We start from the raw sequence: 18,400 nt of genomic DNA on the forward strand, positions 1-18,400 counted from the left end.
AGCAAATGAGCTCAGCTTTAGAGCTTCCGGAAGACCTCGGTGTCAGGTTTGGATTATCTTCCCTGTGCAATTTCTGCTACCCCAGCTTCTGCCCGTGCTTCAGTTATACAGCAAACTACATTGTATAAAGATCTCCTTCATGTCCCCTCAGCTTTCCCTTTGTAGAACCTGAGGCTTCAGGATGAGTCTTTAACATGAGAAATGTCACTGGATTTTTGGAATCTGGGAGAATGCCAAACGCGGATAAGTAAAGAGGGTATGTGTGACACTTCCATGCATAAAACGGGGACCTTTTCTGTTCATTTTCAGGTTAATATTTGTATTTAGTGCCTCTACTGTGACATGTCTCCATGCTTTAATGTTCAAAAAGCTCTTTATTTTTCTCATACTGCCTGTGCTGCAGCACCTCTTTTCACCATCTGTCTGAAACCAGAGCCCAGTCTGCTCTGATTGGTTAGCTGGCCGGCTCTGTTGGGATTGGTCAACTGCATAGAGATGTTCCGCCCCTTAGCCTATCACGTACAATGTACTGGAGCGCTAGCCAATAGAAGCGTGAGTGTAAAAAAGTGATGCTATGTCATGGAAGTAAAAGAAGGAGTCCAATGCAGGCGTTTTAACTGGGGCGGGGGGGTATGTGGGAGAGAAACTCCCTCTTGAGGGAAGTTTGGGATTTTAGCCTTTGCAGACCATTTACATAAAAACCTATATATAACACACGACAGGAAAGGGAAACCCCCCCCCCCCCCAAAGCATAATAGGGCCCCTTTAATCTCTGGTCTCTGCACATATTTGTTCAAAGTTAAATACAGAAATATGCATTTGCCAGAACGTACAGCAAAAATCAATATGAAAGGCTATTTTGTCTAGTGTAATTGTAAAGGATAGCTTCACACTTTCTCAAGTCTTTCCTAATTAATATTCAGCTGCCTGTAGGCTGTAATGATCTTCCTGTCCATACGGGCTCTAAGGAGATCCCTTCCTTCCTTAAGTGACTGCACGACTGTAGATGTAGTCCCCCATCACTTAAAGTGGAAGCTCATTAAAAAGGGATCTCTTCACGGCCAGTATGAAGTGGAGGAAAAATCACAGCTATTGTCATAAATAAATGAGGGCAAAGGGCATAATTGACACCTACTCCAAGATATTGCACCAAAAAACGAATCAAGGGGGACAAAAACAAATGTGATTGTGTTTGTAAAACGCCTCTGAAATGTAAATAATGTGCACACCTTATTATTGTTTCAAGACAGACTTGTCCATTAAGGCATAATATACTACATGAAATGTGTAGATTATTGATGTTTTTGCATTTATTAAATGGCACCTTCAGTAAAAAAAAAAAAACTAATTTACTCCAATCATTGTTGGTCAAAACCACTCTTTTTTTTCTGTAAAAGGGAAATATCTTCTGTGGCTCAGACCACGTCAGAATGAGGACATAATACTCAGATATTATACATAAATAGAATGCAATAGTCTGAGATGATTCTGCATAATAAGTATTGTTACTTAATTTGATGCTAATATGATTGTTCTTTACTTTAAGAAAGATTTTAAATTAATATCCTTTATTTGTAATACTAAGCAAGTATAACTAGTCAGTAAATAACTCAATACTTAAACGAAATCATGTACAAAATTAAATCTATACATATAAAACAGATGATCTGCAGTAAATAAGATCCATAAAGATGTCTCCATATTTGTCAGTGAGGCCACCAGTTATGACTTGAAATGATGGAGGACAAAGGACAAAATAACACGGAGAAAGAAAAGAATCAAAGGGTGTAAATGCGTTTGATCTTTAACCAGTTAAACACCTCGGCTGCTCCATTATCACAGCCTCTGATCAATTATTCATGGGGGGGGGGTGAGCTCGGGGGTCAGGTGTTACCTTTGTAAACATTGGCTTCCCGTGCTGCGTGACCATGGTGCACTGATCACAGTCCAGCGTGATGCAGGAGTTGTGGAAGGACTCCTTGGAGTGTTTGAGGATGTAGTGGAGCTCCGTCACCCCCCCCTCGAACACCGTGCTGAAATAACGGGGGATCAACGTCCGGCCGATCGCTGCGAGGAGACAAAGGAGAAGACAGAATGAGAAAAGGAATCTGAAATACTCCATTCATCCCGGGGGAAATTGGATTTTCAAACAGTTGCTCAAATACATAGGAGTTGATGAGGAAAATGCAGAAGATACCATGGTACAAAACAACAATATGTATGGTAAAAGTGTTTATTACAATATATTACTGACATTAAGTTAGAGATGCTTCATAAAGGAGAGCCAACGTGTAATGTGGTCTTTAAAAAAATAGAGAAGAGGCTGATTACGAACTGCCACGAACAGCATACAACATACGATGCTAACACTAGGCCTAATTTACTACTTCTACATGACTTTTTAACCATTTTAGGACATGTTAGCCAACAAAACCTCTTATTTTAATCAAACAACTTAAACCATGTTTTACAAATATGAATTATACAAAGCATAAAATATGTAGGAACCGTACAAATCAGGAACCAATAATTGAGTTACTTTTATTATACACTAATACCTGTACAACTGTTACGACCTATAATAGTAACAGTTCATTTCAATGATGCAAAAGCTATGTTACAGTATTTACAAAACAAAAACATGGCATAGATGTCATAGAGGCTACTAGATATTGCTTACAAATGATAACAAGAACAAGCATTATATTATATTAGAGGTTATAAAATTGAAGATTAAAGAGAACAAATTCCAAAATGTAAAAAGGGATGTTTGTTTATGTGTTGAGATAATCATTACGGCGAAGAATCAGCGTGATAAGGACATCTGCTGTAGATTCATTAATCAAGATAAATAATGTATTGGCTGTCAAAAGCTCCTTGGAGACGGAAGCTGATCAGATGTTCAAATGAATGAAATCAATTAAATATTTGAGAGCAAAGATGTTCTGCTCGTCCAATCCGCCAAATTTTCTTTCATAAAAATCATTCTGGGAACACCGGAGAGAGCGTAGAGCGAGCTGTCTATTGATTTGACTTTAACCTCTGCGCTCATTACAGCTGTATGCTCGTAATACTGTGTCAGTTTTTCAGTGCATTTCATTAATAATCTTCCCTTTTCCAGCCTCATTAACGGCTCAAAAAAGCATTATAATGGGACTACACAATAAGTGCGTAACAATTAACCCACTCAAATGTTATTGGGGGAGGAATCTGAATGATATAGCTGCTAAATACATGCTATTGAGCTTTAACCGCTCTGCTGATTGTGGTCAATTTATGAATGCAACAGGCTCTTTATTGACTTACAGAAACTATTGGATAGCCTGAAACTAATCGATTAACTGAGCAGCCCTCAGAAAAACTGTTCAGCCTGCAAGAAATCTGTTATCCTTAGATTGAGTCTTCTTTCTCTCAGCTGTCAGATAAATCTTGCAGTGCAGCGAGGTAAATTCAACTCTTTCCAACACTTGTGAAGATTAAAGCTTTTTCTTGAAACATCTGACAACGTCGTGAATCTGGGCCTCTAAATCCACTTCTAACAAGATATGACACTTCATATAACATAACGCTCACTTCTGAATATTCCTCCGATGAGTGCACGGAGGAAAGTATGCTCTCGTATTTTTTAAGAATGATTCTGTGACTAAGTTTGGTATTAAACTGAATTATTAAGATGGACAACTTCTGCAGAGCAAACTTTTTTTGCAGAAGCCTAAAGAGACAATGAACAACTGCATCATGAAAACTGGAGGAGGAGTTGGGGAGGGAGAAAGTGTCTTCAGAGTTTTACAGCCCTCAGGCTTCGTCTGGTGTCTATCTGCTCTGTTGGCTGGCTTCAAGGAGAAGAATGGAGGATACAGAGCCAGAGAGAAGCTTACATTTCACATTACATTATGGATGCACAGTGATGGCATGCAAAATAAAGATTCCTCAAAACTCAGACGGATTTTTAGTATAAAATGAAAGTGTTCTTAAATAAGCCTTTAACTTTAGATTCTCAAAATATTAACACTGTATTTTGGTAAAAGCCCTCTGTTAAGTAATGGGGGGTTAAAGTCAGAATGAAATTGTGCATAGCATACTTTAACAGAAACAGTATAGCACCTAAATGTGAGGCTTTTGTTTTTTGTCTCACAACTTTTTTGTACCTCCTCAACGTCAAGGAAACTCCCACTAAGAACCTAAAATCCACCATCATGTCTTCGTATCAACAGATATTTGTGCAGGAAGTCTAATTTCTTTATCTATTAGAGCTGCTTCTATAATCATATTGCATCATAATGACAAAGATCTACATGACGTCCATGATTTACGGAACCAATCAACAAATCACCAAAAGACATAGTCATAAAAAAGATGATTTTGAGCATTTATTTTAAAAGAAAAGTACTAATGATTACTTTTAAATTCATTGGTAGATTTGTTTGAAATCAATGAATCATTTCATCTATTAAATGTCCCATTTGAGATTTTAAGGTGACGTCTCCAAATGCATTTGTCAAGCAGAAAGGTAAAAAAACAAGCCATTATAGAAGATTTAATAACAGGGAGGAGGAGCTGTAATAACTGGTTGTATGTGGCTCAGGGGCTAAATGGGCTCTAGTAATGTGAGGGTCAGTGGTTTTATCTTCAGTCCATACAGACATCATGTTGGTACTTAACCCCAAATGTATCCCATAGGCATGTCTATGGTATTGAAGTGTATGTAAGTTGCTTAAGTTAAAAGCGTCAGATAAACAACATGTAATATTAATAATAATTTGATGGCATTTTCCCTCACAAATAAATAAATATGAATGAAAATGATTTACTGATTTTCTGTTTTTTTTTCATTAACAGAAAAACTAATTGTTTCAGCACCAAAGGAAAGTCTGATTATAGTCAATACTTCATTACATGATTAGTTTAGATATGTTGCAGTGTAGGCAGAGCTTTACGTCAGAGCTTGGAAACAATAACGTGAGGCGAAAGTGGAAAATGAGATGTTAATGCACAGGGTTGACTGTGAATATAGAGGACGTCTTCCATGCACAACTTAATATGTAGATCAGGGATTCTGCACGGAGAAGCTGCGTCAGACAGCCTTCACCTGGGACAGGAGATGCAGAGCTGGGTTTTGCAGTTTGTAACTTGTTGAGCGGCCATGCAGACTCGAAGTGCAGAACGGACCGTCTCCAACATCCGCCCCTCAGCAGCACATTCCTACCGAAGAGCTTTTATTTTTCAAGCTATAGGGTTCCTGCCGAACACAGATACTTGTTCCCAGCACCACCGTGCTCCACACTGCTGCACACATACATGCCTTTGTGCCGCGCCGCAACCTCAGGCTTCATCCAAACATCACCGGGCAGTTCCACTCCAGCAATTCCACTTGCTCAAGGGCAGGGCCCGCAGTTACTGAAGGGCAAAGAGACTCTCATTCACTCAAATGCACAGGGGGGGGGGTCTGAACCGGTGATGATATGTGCACCACTGACTGCAAACTTTCAGTGTCTGAAGATCCAATCAGAGTTTACTTTCAGAAATGTTTGAATTTGATTTGTCCTGCCATGTACTGATGCATAATACTGATAATGCTGTATGTTGGTTGTATATAATGAGCTTCAATGATCACACAGTTTGAGTAGATAATCAAATAATAACAAAGTATAGGAGTTTGCATTTGTGAAGAGGTAGCAGTGAGACAAAAAAATGAAGATTCAGCAGGTATGAAAAATCGATCTATGGGTTTAATATCTATTACGCAATGATAGAAGATTTTAATCTCTCGTCCGGGCAGCCATTGTTATTGTCGGTCCCAACGATGGTGAGGTCGACAGAAATCAAGAGTTAAACAGTTGCCAGACTTTTAAGCCTAGTTCAACTTTCTTTTGATGGAGATGAATGATCTTTTTTTGGTTGCTTCAGCATTGGCCCCCCGTTGTGTCATCGGACTGGCTTCATTAAAATGAATGAGGAGGGCTGCGTGTTTTTATTCTTTATGCAGGGCTAATGTCGGTCTGAACACTTCCTGAATCAGTGAATCCCAACCAGGGGAAGTTGTACCCACGGGAGCAGTTTGCAGTTACCGAGGGGTTCATGGAAAGATTGTACTGAGCTTCAGTAACTTAATATTAATAACCAATAAACTATCAGCGGTGATAAGTCAGTTTTACTTCTTGTGCTGCGATTGAGAAGGTGATAGAGCAGAGATGTTCAAAAGAGGCTCAATGGCACGTCCAGATCTGACACTTCAAGTGGTGCTAATACTACTTATACAAAAACTGTAAAAAGAAGTCACCAATCCTAATTATTGGATATTCCAAGGCCATTTTTATATAATTAAATTTAGATAAATCGATGAATCAGGGCAGTCAATAAAAAGCTATTCAAGCTAATCTTATAAGAGGCTATATCTGATAGCTGCTTTGTTTACTTATAGTCCAATATATGGATTTCACGTCAATAGTTTTTGCCAGATTTTATATTGGCCATTCTGTTTACCAACGCATTTCTAATTTATTACATTTTAAACAACATTAAGCCAGAATTCACACCACATTATGCACACATTATTCATGGTTTATAGAGGCCAAGAGTTCCCTGTATTTATTTAGGATAATATAATATTTTTCCTCATATTGCTATTCCTCTTTCTGAATATTTTAAAAATAAAAGTTCATTGCTCTTTGAGCGAATGAACTGATATTATATCAATTAATCATTATATAAGTGACATAAAACATCCCCAAAATGTCATTTCTAGGACAAAATGTTGTCCTACAGCAAAGTAGTTATCATGACAGGCCTTTTGGGGCTGTGGTTTGGACATCAGATCAGAAAAAAGTCTAAAAAGCTTTCGACGTCCTGTAAATATTTTAGTTTGTTTCGTGTTTTTTTTTTTGGCATTGTTGGCTCAACTTTGAATCAACTCTGTAATCCCACTCCATGTGAGCGACCCGGTCTACCCGCTGAGTGTTAAACAACAGCAAAAACAAAACAAATCTAAATCCTGACTTTGGGATTATAAAAGGCGAGCATGCTGGGATTTCCTTCAGTCTCTCTGTTCTTCCACATTTTGCTGCCCGTCAAATCTCCATCATTAGAACACAGCTGGAGAAAAAAAAACGGGACAGCCATATTATCCAGCAGCACATGGCCTCTGATTTCAAGCAGAAATAATCCATCTTAGAGTCAACACTCTGCTGGCCAGAATTATGCTCTCTCTCTCCCCTTTCCCCAGGGTGGGTGGTCGGGAAGAGGCGTGTGTGTGTGTGTGTGTGTGTGTGTGTGTGTGTGTGTGTGTGTGTGTGTGTGTGTGTGCAAGAGGATGATGGTGAGGTGGGGAGTGAAGCCTGGGAATAAAACTTCATTTAGAAGTGAAATGTCCCAAAAGACAGTGGCTCGAGAGGCTCTTCAGGTCAGACCTGAGACTCAATTGAGAGAGAGAGAGAATGATGTTGGCGGTTGGGTGAGGTTGTGGGGGATGCGGGGAGACAAGGGGGGGAGGGTGTACCCGTGACTGGCATGTTTTTCAAATTCGATAAAGTCAGGCATGACTAAATAACACATAAAATGTTTGGCATCGTGAGCAGTGGCTGAGGGGAAGAGGAGGGAGTGAAGGAGAAGGGGGGAGCTGCAGGGTCCGCTCGGCGTGGATGGCTGTGTAAATGATGCTCTCTCTCCCCCTCTTACTCACCCCCTCTCTCTCTCTTTTTCTGTATCTCGCTCCCTCCCTCGCTCGGTCTCCACCACGGTTGAAAAACAAAGTACGTCTAGGAGTGGAGCTGACTGCTAATGCGGAGGAGCTCTGAGGAGACGAGGGGGAGGAAGGGAGGGTAGAGGGGGAGGTGTGTGTGTGTGTGTGTGTGTGTGTGTGTGTGTGTGTGTGTGTGTGTGTGTGTGTGTGTGTGTCTGTGTGTGTGTGTGTGTGTGCGTGTGTTTGGTGGGGTGTAGAGGGATTGGGATAGGAAAAAAAATGAGCGAGGGATGAAAGAGAGAGAAGAAACTAGGAGGGAAGATGAAAAAATAAGGGCTTGTCAATGAGGGAGCGAAGACTCACTGAGGGGTAATAGGAGCGAGAGACAGCAGGAGAGGGTGAGACAGCAGCAGTGGGAGGGAGGGGAGGGAGGGGGGGGTGAGGGTGCTCAGGTGATACGCAGATCTGCTTCTTGTTCGCCTCACCAAGCCATGCAGGAGTTTTGGTTGCGTCTTCTCAACCAAAACTGTCCTAATAAAAGTCAGCCTGCGTGGCGCGGGTTGACGGGGGGAGAGATAAGCATGTAATGGCAGCCATGCTGCCAACTTCTGGATCGTTTCAGGCACAGTAGTCTTCTGGTGTTTCTCTTCAAATATTTCCCAGGCTCACTCACTTAGTATTTACATAGTCAGCAGGCCTCATTGTCTTCTACCATAGGGTACTATTAAAGGACGTTTCAGCGTAACAATGAAGAGGCAACTCAGGATCCAAATGTTTATTTGGCTTTAAAAGGGATTCTTGTTTTATTTAGTCCTCTGTTTATTGACTTCTGATGGTATTAAGTGTTTTTATTAATCATAATGGTATATGTTGCTCTGTTTATGAACTGGGAGGGTGGCGTGAATATTGTATTTGGTTTGAGGGACATTGTGCTTTGCTGTATAAAGTGCTGTATTAATAAAGTTTGATTGATTGATTGACTAATGTGTTTTAATCTACTGTAATTGATCATACCTTTCTATTGATAAATGAAATGAAATGAACAGGAATGGGAGCATAAACATATTTGAAAATAAGATGTTCTGCATTTTCCTGTGCTTGAGATATGAAACAGTTTATCTATGGGTCCACTACTCTTCGGCTTATTGTATAATGAAAATACCTTTTATTTGCAGACAGGGATTGTGCAGCAGAAGTCAAAAACATATTCAAGGATACCAAAGATATTCAATTTAGAATCCTATAAACTAGAGAAAAGCAGAGAAAGTCCTGGATTTTCACTTGTTAAATGATTTTTTGTTGACCGAATAAGTAATAACTAATCATCTCAGTGCTATCATCAGTGGGGAAAAGTGCAGATTTCTATCCAAAAAAACTAAAAGTTGAAAGCCACATAACCAGATGGAAAAGAACAAGTCCAATTTAGAAAGATAGAAATGAAGTCATCACAACAGAGGTGTGGACAGAACACCACAGTGACATGGGGGACAAAATTAAACATGATAATTCACCACACTGCCAAAAGAAAGCGCCTCTTCAGCCCCATGCCCCCCCCCAATGAAGACTCAATCATTGATCTTTCAATAGGCAGTCAGTCACACACTCACCAACAGCGCAGGAGCCAAAAAAACTTCAGACAAAGAAGTGCACAACCATGAGAAACTTGCATGGAGTCCAGACCAAGAGATGAAATAAATTTGTTGGCGATTCAATTTGTTTTCCCCCTCCTCTTCACCTCACCCCCTCTCACTCTTCTTCTTCATGTTTTGTTTTTCCTGCACCGTGCTGATTGGCCCGTGTTCAGACGCGGGGCACTCCAGAGATACAGATTAGCTGGCACTTGTTTGGGCGAACACGACAAGCAGCATATGCCTCTCAAGTAACGTGTACCCAAACATGCAATTTACAAATAATTAACGCGGTGTTAATTAGTCACATTAATTCATGCCACTTTGTTGGGATTGTTTCCCCCCGTCGTTCCCCAGGACTCCTGCCAGCAACGTCAGCCAGCGAAACGGCAAGAGCGGTTCTTCTGCTCCGACAATGAGAGCGGGGCGAAGAGAAGAAATCAGGGCCGCTGGCTGCTGTACATGCACACACACATCCAAACGAACACAGCATACACACCAGCAACTGCACCTACTCAAAAACACATATGCAGAGTAATATGTATATACGGTTTATTGAATATTCATGAAATGCATCCACTCCTTATGGAATAATGTGCACACATCTAACAATCACAATACGTCCAGATCGTGTGTGTGTGTGTGTGTGTGTGTGTGTGTGTGTGTGTGTGTGTGTGTGTGTGTGTGTGTGTGTGTGAGATAATCACAGAAAATGCTAAACGTTATTCTATATTGTCGCTACTCTCATCAAATCCCATCGAAAGACTACAACCCACAATGTGTTTGACCATCTGTAAATACTTTGGCACATTCACTCGTGCTGGTGACATACTGTACAGTTCATCTTTAAAATCAGGTCACATATGTTTAGTGTCATATGAGAAAAGAAAAGGCTATGTAATCTTCTTTTAGAGTGCTGTAGTTTTTGGTCTGCGTTGCTCATACAAAGGCGTTTGTTGTGGACTATTTTCAGCTGCGGATGGTCGTTCATTTGATTAACTAAATTCACGACAGCAGGACGATTCATGTGGCACCAACTTAAAATAAACTATCCGGGACAGCCATAGATTTATTCGAAACCATATTCAGAACAATACTTGAGTTTCCGAAGATATCGAGTTCATTTCTCTTTGCAAAGCAACTTTTTTTTTTCCAACACAACTGTATGAAACTTTACAGATGTCAAATGTTGTCAAATCACAATCAGTCCTTCAAGTCCAACTTTGCCCTACATTTTTTTATCCAAAGACAGACACAATTATGATCAAGATAAGAAATAATGAGCAAATCTGACCAACTCTTGATTCATTTCAATATTAAATGCATAGACCGTTTCAATAGTACATTTTTTACTTTTTATGTATGAAAATGTACACAAGACGTGGACTGTTTGTGCAGTCTGTGTAGAAACACGGCGGGACTTTAACTTCTATTATACAGTGTATATATATATTCACACTACACCCTGCGTGCTGTCTTGCAAAGGTGTAAGAATGGTTTTATCTGCATTGTATGTACTGCAAATGCATCAAGGGGTTTTATATATGTGTGTTTGTTTGGATGAGTGTTTACTTGAACAATCCTCTGTGGTTCTCAGTGAGTGTTAGTGTATGAGTGCGATTCTGTCTGTGCTTGTGAAGGTTTCAAATCTGTGTAGAAGTTGACATCCATGACGCACCAGAGAGCAGAGGAGCTACATGTTGTGAGCTGGCTGAATCTGTGTTGTCAACTCTGATGCGCGCGCACACACGCACACACACACACACACACACACACACACACACACACACACACACACACACACACACACACACACACACACACACACACACACACACACACACACACACACACACACACACACACACACACACACACACACACACACACACACACACACACACACACACACACACACACACACACACACACACACACACACACACACACACACACAGTAATGATGCACCGTGGGAGTACAGAGGCAGCTACGTAAACAATATACACCCACATGCATGAAGAAAAATAAATACGTGTAAACATGCAGAGATGTACCCCATCACCTCTTCAATCCTCCGGAGTAAACAGAACATACAGTAACATTTCTTAAAGATTACAATTTGAGGATTGTATATCTGTATAGAAATGACTATAGATGTATATTTTCAAGGTATCTGTTATGGTAATTATTGCAGCCGTGCCACTTGACCATGAGTCCTCAAGCAAGGCACTTAATGCATCAAATATTCAAACTAAAAACGCTTAAAGCCAATAGTTAGAGGTCTGTTAAAGAAAAGAGGAAATACTGTAGAGTTCCTGCGACAAAGCCACCCTAGAATATCCTGCTGAATGATCCCCCTTTTTTCTTGCATTACAGAAGTTTAGGGCTATAGCAGCTCCTAGTTTAACTGCATATCTCCGAAGCACGGTTCATCTTTTCTTTATTAAATTGTCTTTTTAGTAGCTTGTGTTTTACTGTAGTTTTTTTTAATATAAAGAACAGCAGAGCTCTCTTTTGCAATCAGATACAAAACGACTATAACACGGATGGTCAGGGAGATATTGCTATGAAACTAAGGTGCGGAATTGTCTAGAAGAACCATTTTCTGTTATATATTATTAAATATACGGTAAATAATTCAGCTATAAAATAATTTATATTATTATTTCTGTCTATAAATAAACAACATTTACTTGGAATAAAGTTTGTTTGATTAAAGCGAACACTTGTCGGGATAAACAGCTATTGCCAGGTTGTTGTAGCTTACCTTGCTGCATTTTTAGGGGACATCTTCAGTTTAGTGAACCTTAATTTATTGTAGAGTAACTGGTAGGTTGTCTCGCTAAACTTTTCAAGAAGCTTTTAGAGAGTCTGAAACTAGGAGTGTTTTATTAATAATAACTTGAAAAGAGTGTGGAAGACTGTCACTAAACACTGTGTGTGTCGAAGCAATCACAGGAGTTTTTCTGGAGGTCACCACTTAAGGTTCATTATCCAATATCTGCAAAATATAGACGTCCACTGTGTCGAGGAGTGATCATTTTGTCATTCACAGATTAAAAATACTTCAATCCTTTGAAAGGTAGGCGTCTAATTGCATGCTATCAATCATTCTTGGTAGAAAAGGTGTATTTCTCTGACTGTCATTATCCCAATGTGGACTAGTCAAATGGAGAGCACTCAACACTTGTCAGCGGTGTTCATCAACCTGTCCAGCTGGTTGATGATTCAACCACATGCTGGTGGAGTACAGACAAATTAAAAAGTGGAGAAAAAAAGAAAAACAGCCAAGAAAGTCGGAAGATGCTCAGTGGGCGATTATGCAGCAAATGCAGCTCTCCGCAGTGCAGGAGGAAAAGGAAACGAGAGGGGGGGGAGAGAAAGTAGATTTGTGTATGATTCATAACAGCTGCATCTTGGAAGAATTCATCAGACAATCACAAGATGCTTTCAGTGGTGGGCGGAGCTTGATGGATCGAGCCATGTGCTAACAGGTGAAGGGTTCAATTCCCTTTGATGTTCACTGGCAACCTCTGTCTTCTCACATTTAAGGGGGATAATACCTTATGTACATTGTTGGAAAACCCACAGTAAAGTTTTAGTCCTTATTTATACTTGTATATACTGCTTTATTTCCTTTTATTTATTTCTAGGAGCTTACGAAGAACTTGCAATAAGAATCAGAAACAGTTTCTCATGATTGTGTCCCTGCAAAAGTATGCAGTTATAAAGGAAGTGTTTAAGTGTGTATTAATGCGCTTTATTTGTCAGCAATTATAACCTATCCTATGAAGACAAATTGTTTTTTATTACACCTGTGCTTCACTTTATTGTATCCATTTGTTTAGGAGGATTTTTATTTGGTGATAAATACGTTAATTAAACACTAAGATCTAGAATATTGTGTGCCGTAAAAACTTTATGAACAGTTGAGAACAGTTAGAGTCATAATTGTTGTTTTTGTTATTATTATAGTAATGCATATGAATATTAAACAGGATAACTTAAAGTAATGTGTTGTATTTCCTTATTTGAACCCAAAGGAGTTATATTGCCCTGGAAAACAAACTTTAGATGTGGGGCCATTATTGGCGTTTGACTTGAGTACTTAAAGAAAAATGTCAAGTATCTGCACTCTTAATTAAAGCCAAAGACTTTAAGGACTTAAAAAAAAGGCAACGTCTAGACCCCAGTTGGTCTTAATTAGGCAAATGGGCAGCACCACAAAGGACAAAACAGTCAAGTGAAAAAGAAATATGAACCAATAACTACCATCCAAGACATTAAACAGTAAAAGTAATAATACATGCACAACATTTGATTCCTATATCTTATATCTAGCTGACCATATACAGGGTTTGTCTAGAAAAATATAGTATGAGGGCGCTAACGTAAGTTCCCGCCAAAATGACAGCCCCGCCCACTTTCCAATGAAAATGATGCATTAGAGCGAAGCGGAAAATAATAGTTCCTTTATGTCTTAAAGCTGCTGAGTCATATATTGCACCTCAAACAGCAAAAAAATCCGTAGTTACGGTTTCTTTACTTCCTCTACAGAAAAAAGGAGAGTAAAAGAAAATTCAGAAATCAGTTTCAGTGTCAGCCTGCTGCCTGCCACTCGTCCACCGACAGACCCACAGGACATCCATCCCCTATTTATTCTCCACAAAAACAAAAGCTGTCTCTGCCGTCTGCCGCTCTATTTGACACGATTTTCATATTTTTAGAGTAATTATATAGTTTTTGAAAAAAAAATGTTGTAATCATTTTTCATCCCCCGAAAAAAACCATCACTATACAGATAAGTTTTCCATATTTGTTTACTATGTTTCTTTTGTGTAAAATATCAAGACACAGCAGGAGATTTAAGGTGACAGGTTTATAAAAATCTTTTTTAGATATTAAATCCAGATGGTGTCACGTTGGAGTGATGTTTTCATAATAACACAATCTCTTTGTCGTGCTTTCTCTGCTTTGTTTTTTTAACGGTATTATGATGTACTGTCATGTCACATCATGTCATGCTAAATGAAGAGCAAATATGAGCAGACATTTGGGATCACTGGCAGAAGCTAATGTGTTGCGTTGTTTGAAGCGTTTCTTTTCCCCGTGGACCCTGTCTTGATTCCTAACACTTCTGCTCCACATTTCTACATTTTAAGACAAGTGATCCAGTCCCAAGTGGTTAAAATGACAGAGCAGGGATTTGGTTTCTCTCTCTATCGAGGATAATCTCTGACTTGCAGTCACTGAACGGTCTCTGTAACCTCATAACATATACACGAGTTTAAAGCAAACAGATTATAGGATGTGAAAAGCTGAGTAGATCAACAGAGGCAGATAGGTAGTATTGATTTTCCTTATGCCTGTGACGTGTGTACAAACCAGTGCTTACTTGGACCTACAGTATGTGTTGTAATCGATAAGCTAAGCTAAAAATACTATTAAAATCGATTATTGCCCCCCCGCTGTAAGCTTCTGTAGATGGTGCGAGGAGAGATGATCCCCGGGCTGACTTATTGATCCGTGAGTAGAATCAATAATGGAGGAGAGGCTACACTACTTGGCAAACAAATGTCTGTCTTCATTGACTCATATCTCTATCTAAATACCCATCATGAGCTACCGTTACCGGGTCACCGGGGAGGGGTATTAGATCAACGGCAAACTGATTAAGTCAACTCGAGTTACCGTTTGTCAAGCCCACGACTAATGGGATTGTCACAAAGAGCTTCACAGAGGCAGGGATGGGTGTGACAACAGGATGAAGAATTTATAGGATCATATTGTATAAACTTTAATACAATTTTCACACGCCAATATGAACATTGACGGAGAGTTTTCATCGGTTCAGCGATAGGACTAATTACCCTGATGAACACTAAGAAACAATTCAAAATGGAGCCAATCAATAAGAAGTATTGTGTCGATAAGAGTTTACAAATGCTTGGTTTTGAAATTCCAATATTTGACGGGAAGACATTACATTTCTGTGCAAATTATGTGAATTAAGCGTGTTCATTATATATATAATAATATGTTTTATATGTTTAAAGGACTCGTATTTAAGGTGTCGTCTAGTGAATCGTAGCAACCTTTGATCTACTAACGGTGTGCATCCCTTATAGTGTGAACTAAGGTGAGAAAAAGACTCAGTAATCCTCTTAAAAACACAGCAGGATAACACATCTCCACAGCAGATTATTTCTCTGTCCATCGACTAATTTACCTCGCCTGATTATTTACAGTACATTTATTTAGTGTCGCTTTGTCCCACTAAACTTAAAATCTAAATGTCATACACTTAAAACACTGAGTCTTGGCCCACATAAATATGAAGCAATATTTTCGGATAAAATCTAACAGAAATCTTTCAAATGTAAAGTTTATTTGTTCAGGCAATTGAACACAACGTGAATATGTTGAATATAAACTGAATGTTAGACAAATAGTACAGTTGATTCTATTAGATTCCATAAAGCGAAGACAGACCTTAAAGGCAGGTCACACGCATGCGCAAAGGTAACATCGTGACGTGTACAAAGAATTCAAATACTTAAAAGTTTTCGCTTTTGGCTTAACAATTTTTTTCAGTGTACAGGTATCTAAAAAAGACACCAGTTACCTTTCATGGAAAGTTCAAACCAATTAAAGCTTGATCGTGCATTATTCAGCGCACAATTCCCTCTTTTTTCCTCTGTTTTCTACTAAAGTGTTTATTTACGGAGCTCTTGCAATTGAACGTGTACTTATTATTCTACGTTGGTTTGTTGACTGTACAAAAACAGCAACAACAAACTAACCCATGACTACCAGGACGAACATAACCACTTAGATGTGACTTAGATCGCTGAAGCATCATTTAAGCCTTGGCTGTTCTTATGAATTATTCTTTGACAGCATGGATTTTGACCCCCACATTTTACGCTGAAGTTGCTCTTCTTGGATATATGGAAGAGAGGAATGATTAGAGGAAGCAGGGACTCTTTGAATGCACAACAATTGGCAACACACTGCATACAGTAGGGTCCCAAAACAGTCAAGAAAAGGGTTAAAAACACCCAGCATATATTTCAGAGAAATACACATACATTTCTTTGGCCCGCGCACTAAAGTGTACACACGCACACGCACACGCACACACACACACACACACACACACACACACACACACACACACACACACACACACACACACACACACACACACACACACACACACAGCAGAATGTGGGAATCACTGCCCAGAACATGAAATATTCATCAGTCATAAAACTTTAATTCAATCCCTCTCTTTCTCCTCTCTTTCTATCTCTCTCTCTCTGTATTTCCTGTCATTTTTGGGGGGGGTGCTGTTATATTCTATTTTCTGAGGTAAACACTTCCCCCATTGCGCCGGCAAACGAGAAACAATAATAGATTTCATTAAAACCACTTTTGCAGAATTGTCCAAAGCACATCATTAAGACGCCGGCATATTACAGATGCAAAAAGCGATGTTCACGTAGTTCAAAATTACATTTCAAAAAAGGGAAGGCTGCTGGGTGGCGAAGAGAGGAGCGGTCTGCGGTTAATACTGCGATGCTGAGCTTTAGAGGTCCCCTGTTATCAGAGTTATTGTCACTCAAAAAGAAGAAATTAAAGCACAACCGCACCAACGCCTCGATAAAAAGAAAAGAAAACCAGTAGCATGTGTTTTTATGTTCTGTTATCACACTCCAGCAATGAGTTTAGGTCCAATTTAAAGACAGAGGCGGGGACACAATGGATCAAAGCTTCACAAAAAATATGCCCGTGTCCCTTAAATGATCCATATATGAGGTGGTGAGTCGAAAAAAGGAAAAGAAACGGAGTGCATTCTGGTGTCCACATTATTCGTTACTTACATAAAGCCTCTTCTGTATGGCATTACAAGCTCCAAAGAGAGTATGTTTTCAGCTCTGTTTGTTTGTCTATTTGTTTGTTTGTCTGTCAGCATGATTACTTAGCGGTTGGGTAAAGTATGGGCCAAGAAAAACCCATACTTTTTAGGCGCGGATCCAAATCAAGGGGGCGGATGCATGCAGTATGTTTCACTTTCATTCACATTGCACTGATGTGGAGTCAGAATGACATAAAAAATGAGTTCCAGACTCAGAAAATCCACAAAAACAGCTATCAACATTTACACGTTTAATAAATGTTATTCATATCTGCTTTGTTCATGAACATATCAAGTCCAATGAACATCTTCCAAACCAGGGAAATGGGACCATCCAAGGAGAGTTTGAAAGCAGCATTGGCCTAGACGGGGGTCTGCACTCTTCAGGTACCATTCTAGTTTATTAATAACCAATAGAGATCAAAATAGATCAGCAATGAGAACTAGTCCAATCGTTAAATGGGCCTTAAACTCTTCAGGAAAGCACATTTTCTAAATGTGATGAGGAGATATTTTTGTGAGTCAATTGTTTATTTTCTTAAATGGTTTAAAGAACAGTGATGATATTTGTCTCTGGTAAATATTTCAGCATGGTGTCTTTGGTCACCAAAGCCAAGGAAAGTTTGGGGCTCTCTGCTGGAGCTGTTACCTCCGCGACCCTGACGGAAAAGCGGGAGAAGATGGATGGATGGATGGATGGATGGATGGATGGATGGATGGATGGATGGTGTCTTTGGTTATTTATTCACATTTTAGCAACACTATGGTTCAAGTAAAGAAAAATAACTTGAATTGAATATTTATTGGCAGAGCAAACACTTCCTCAGGTCAGAGTTGGCCCTATATATGTTCAAAAAGTAGGAAGAAGCGTCTTTGTGTTTTTCAACAACTCGACTGACATGCAGCTGTTAAATCCATGTAAAGTTTTTATATGATGTTGGAAAAATCACCTTCATTTTGAGTTTATTGGCAAAAAATACATGTGACTTCTGCACTAAGAAGTAATGCCATACAGCTGGAACGATGTGGAGCAGCCGTTTCTCCAATGTCTGAAAACAAGTGCCGAGTGCAAATAAAACCCACAGGAAACAGTCTTCTCTGTGCACACACAACACTGCAGATACATTATTTCTGCGACTTCACCACAGTCGCCACTTCCAAATTGAGCTAAT

General features: G+C 39.4%; 1 protein-coding gene across 5 annotated transcripts in view; it reads right to left on the reverse strand.

The window, feature by feature from the left end:
* ldb2a (LIM domain binding 2a) overlaps nt 1-18,400 on the reverse strand; it is a 91,684-nt gene that overhangs the window by 34,742 nt on the left and 38,542 nt on the right. For all 5 annotated transcript variants that reach the window (XM_063876997.1, XM_063876994.1, XM_063876995.1 and 2 more), the window contains exon 3: nt 1,895-2,067. In XM_063876997.1, coding sequence (XP_063733067.1) covers nt 1,895-2,067 — 173 coding nt within the window. The remainder of the gene's footprint in view (nt 1-1,894; nt 2,068-18,400) is intronic.

Source organism: Eleginops maclovinus, chromosome 23, assembly GCF_036324505.1.
Source record: "Eleginops maclovinus isolate JMC-PN-2008 ecotype Puerto Natales chromosome 23, JC_Emac_rtc_rv5, whole genome shotgun sequence".
Taxonomy (NCBI): domain Eukaryota; kingdom Metazoa; phylum Chordata; class Actinopteri; order Perciformes; family Eleginopidae; genus Eleginops; species Eleginops maclovinus.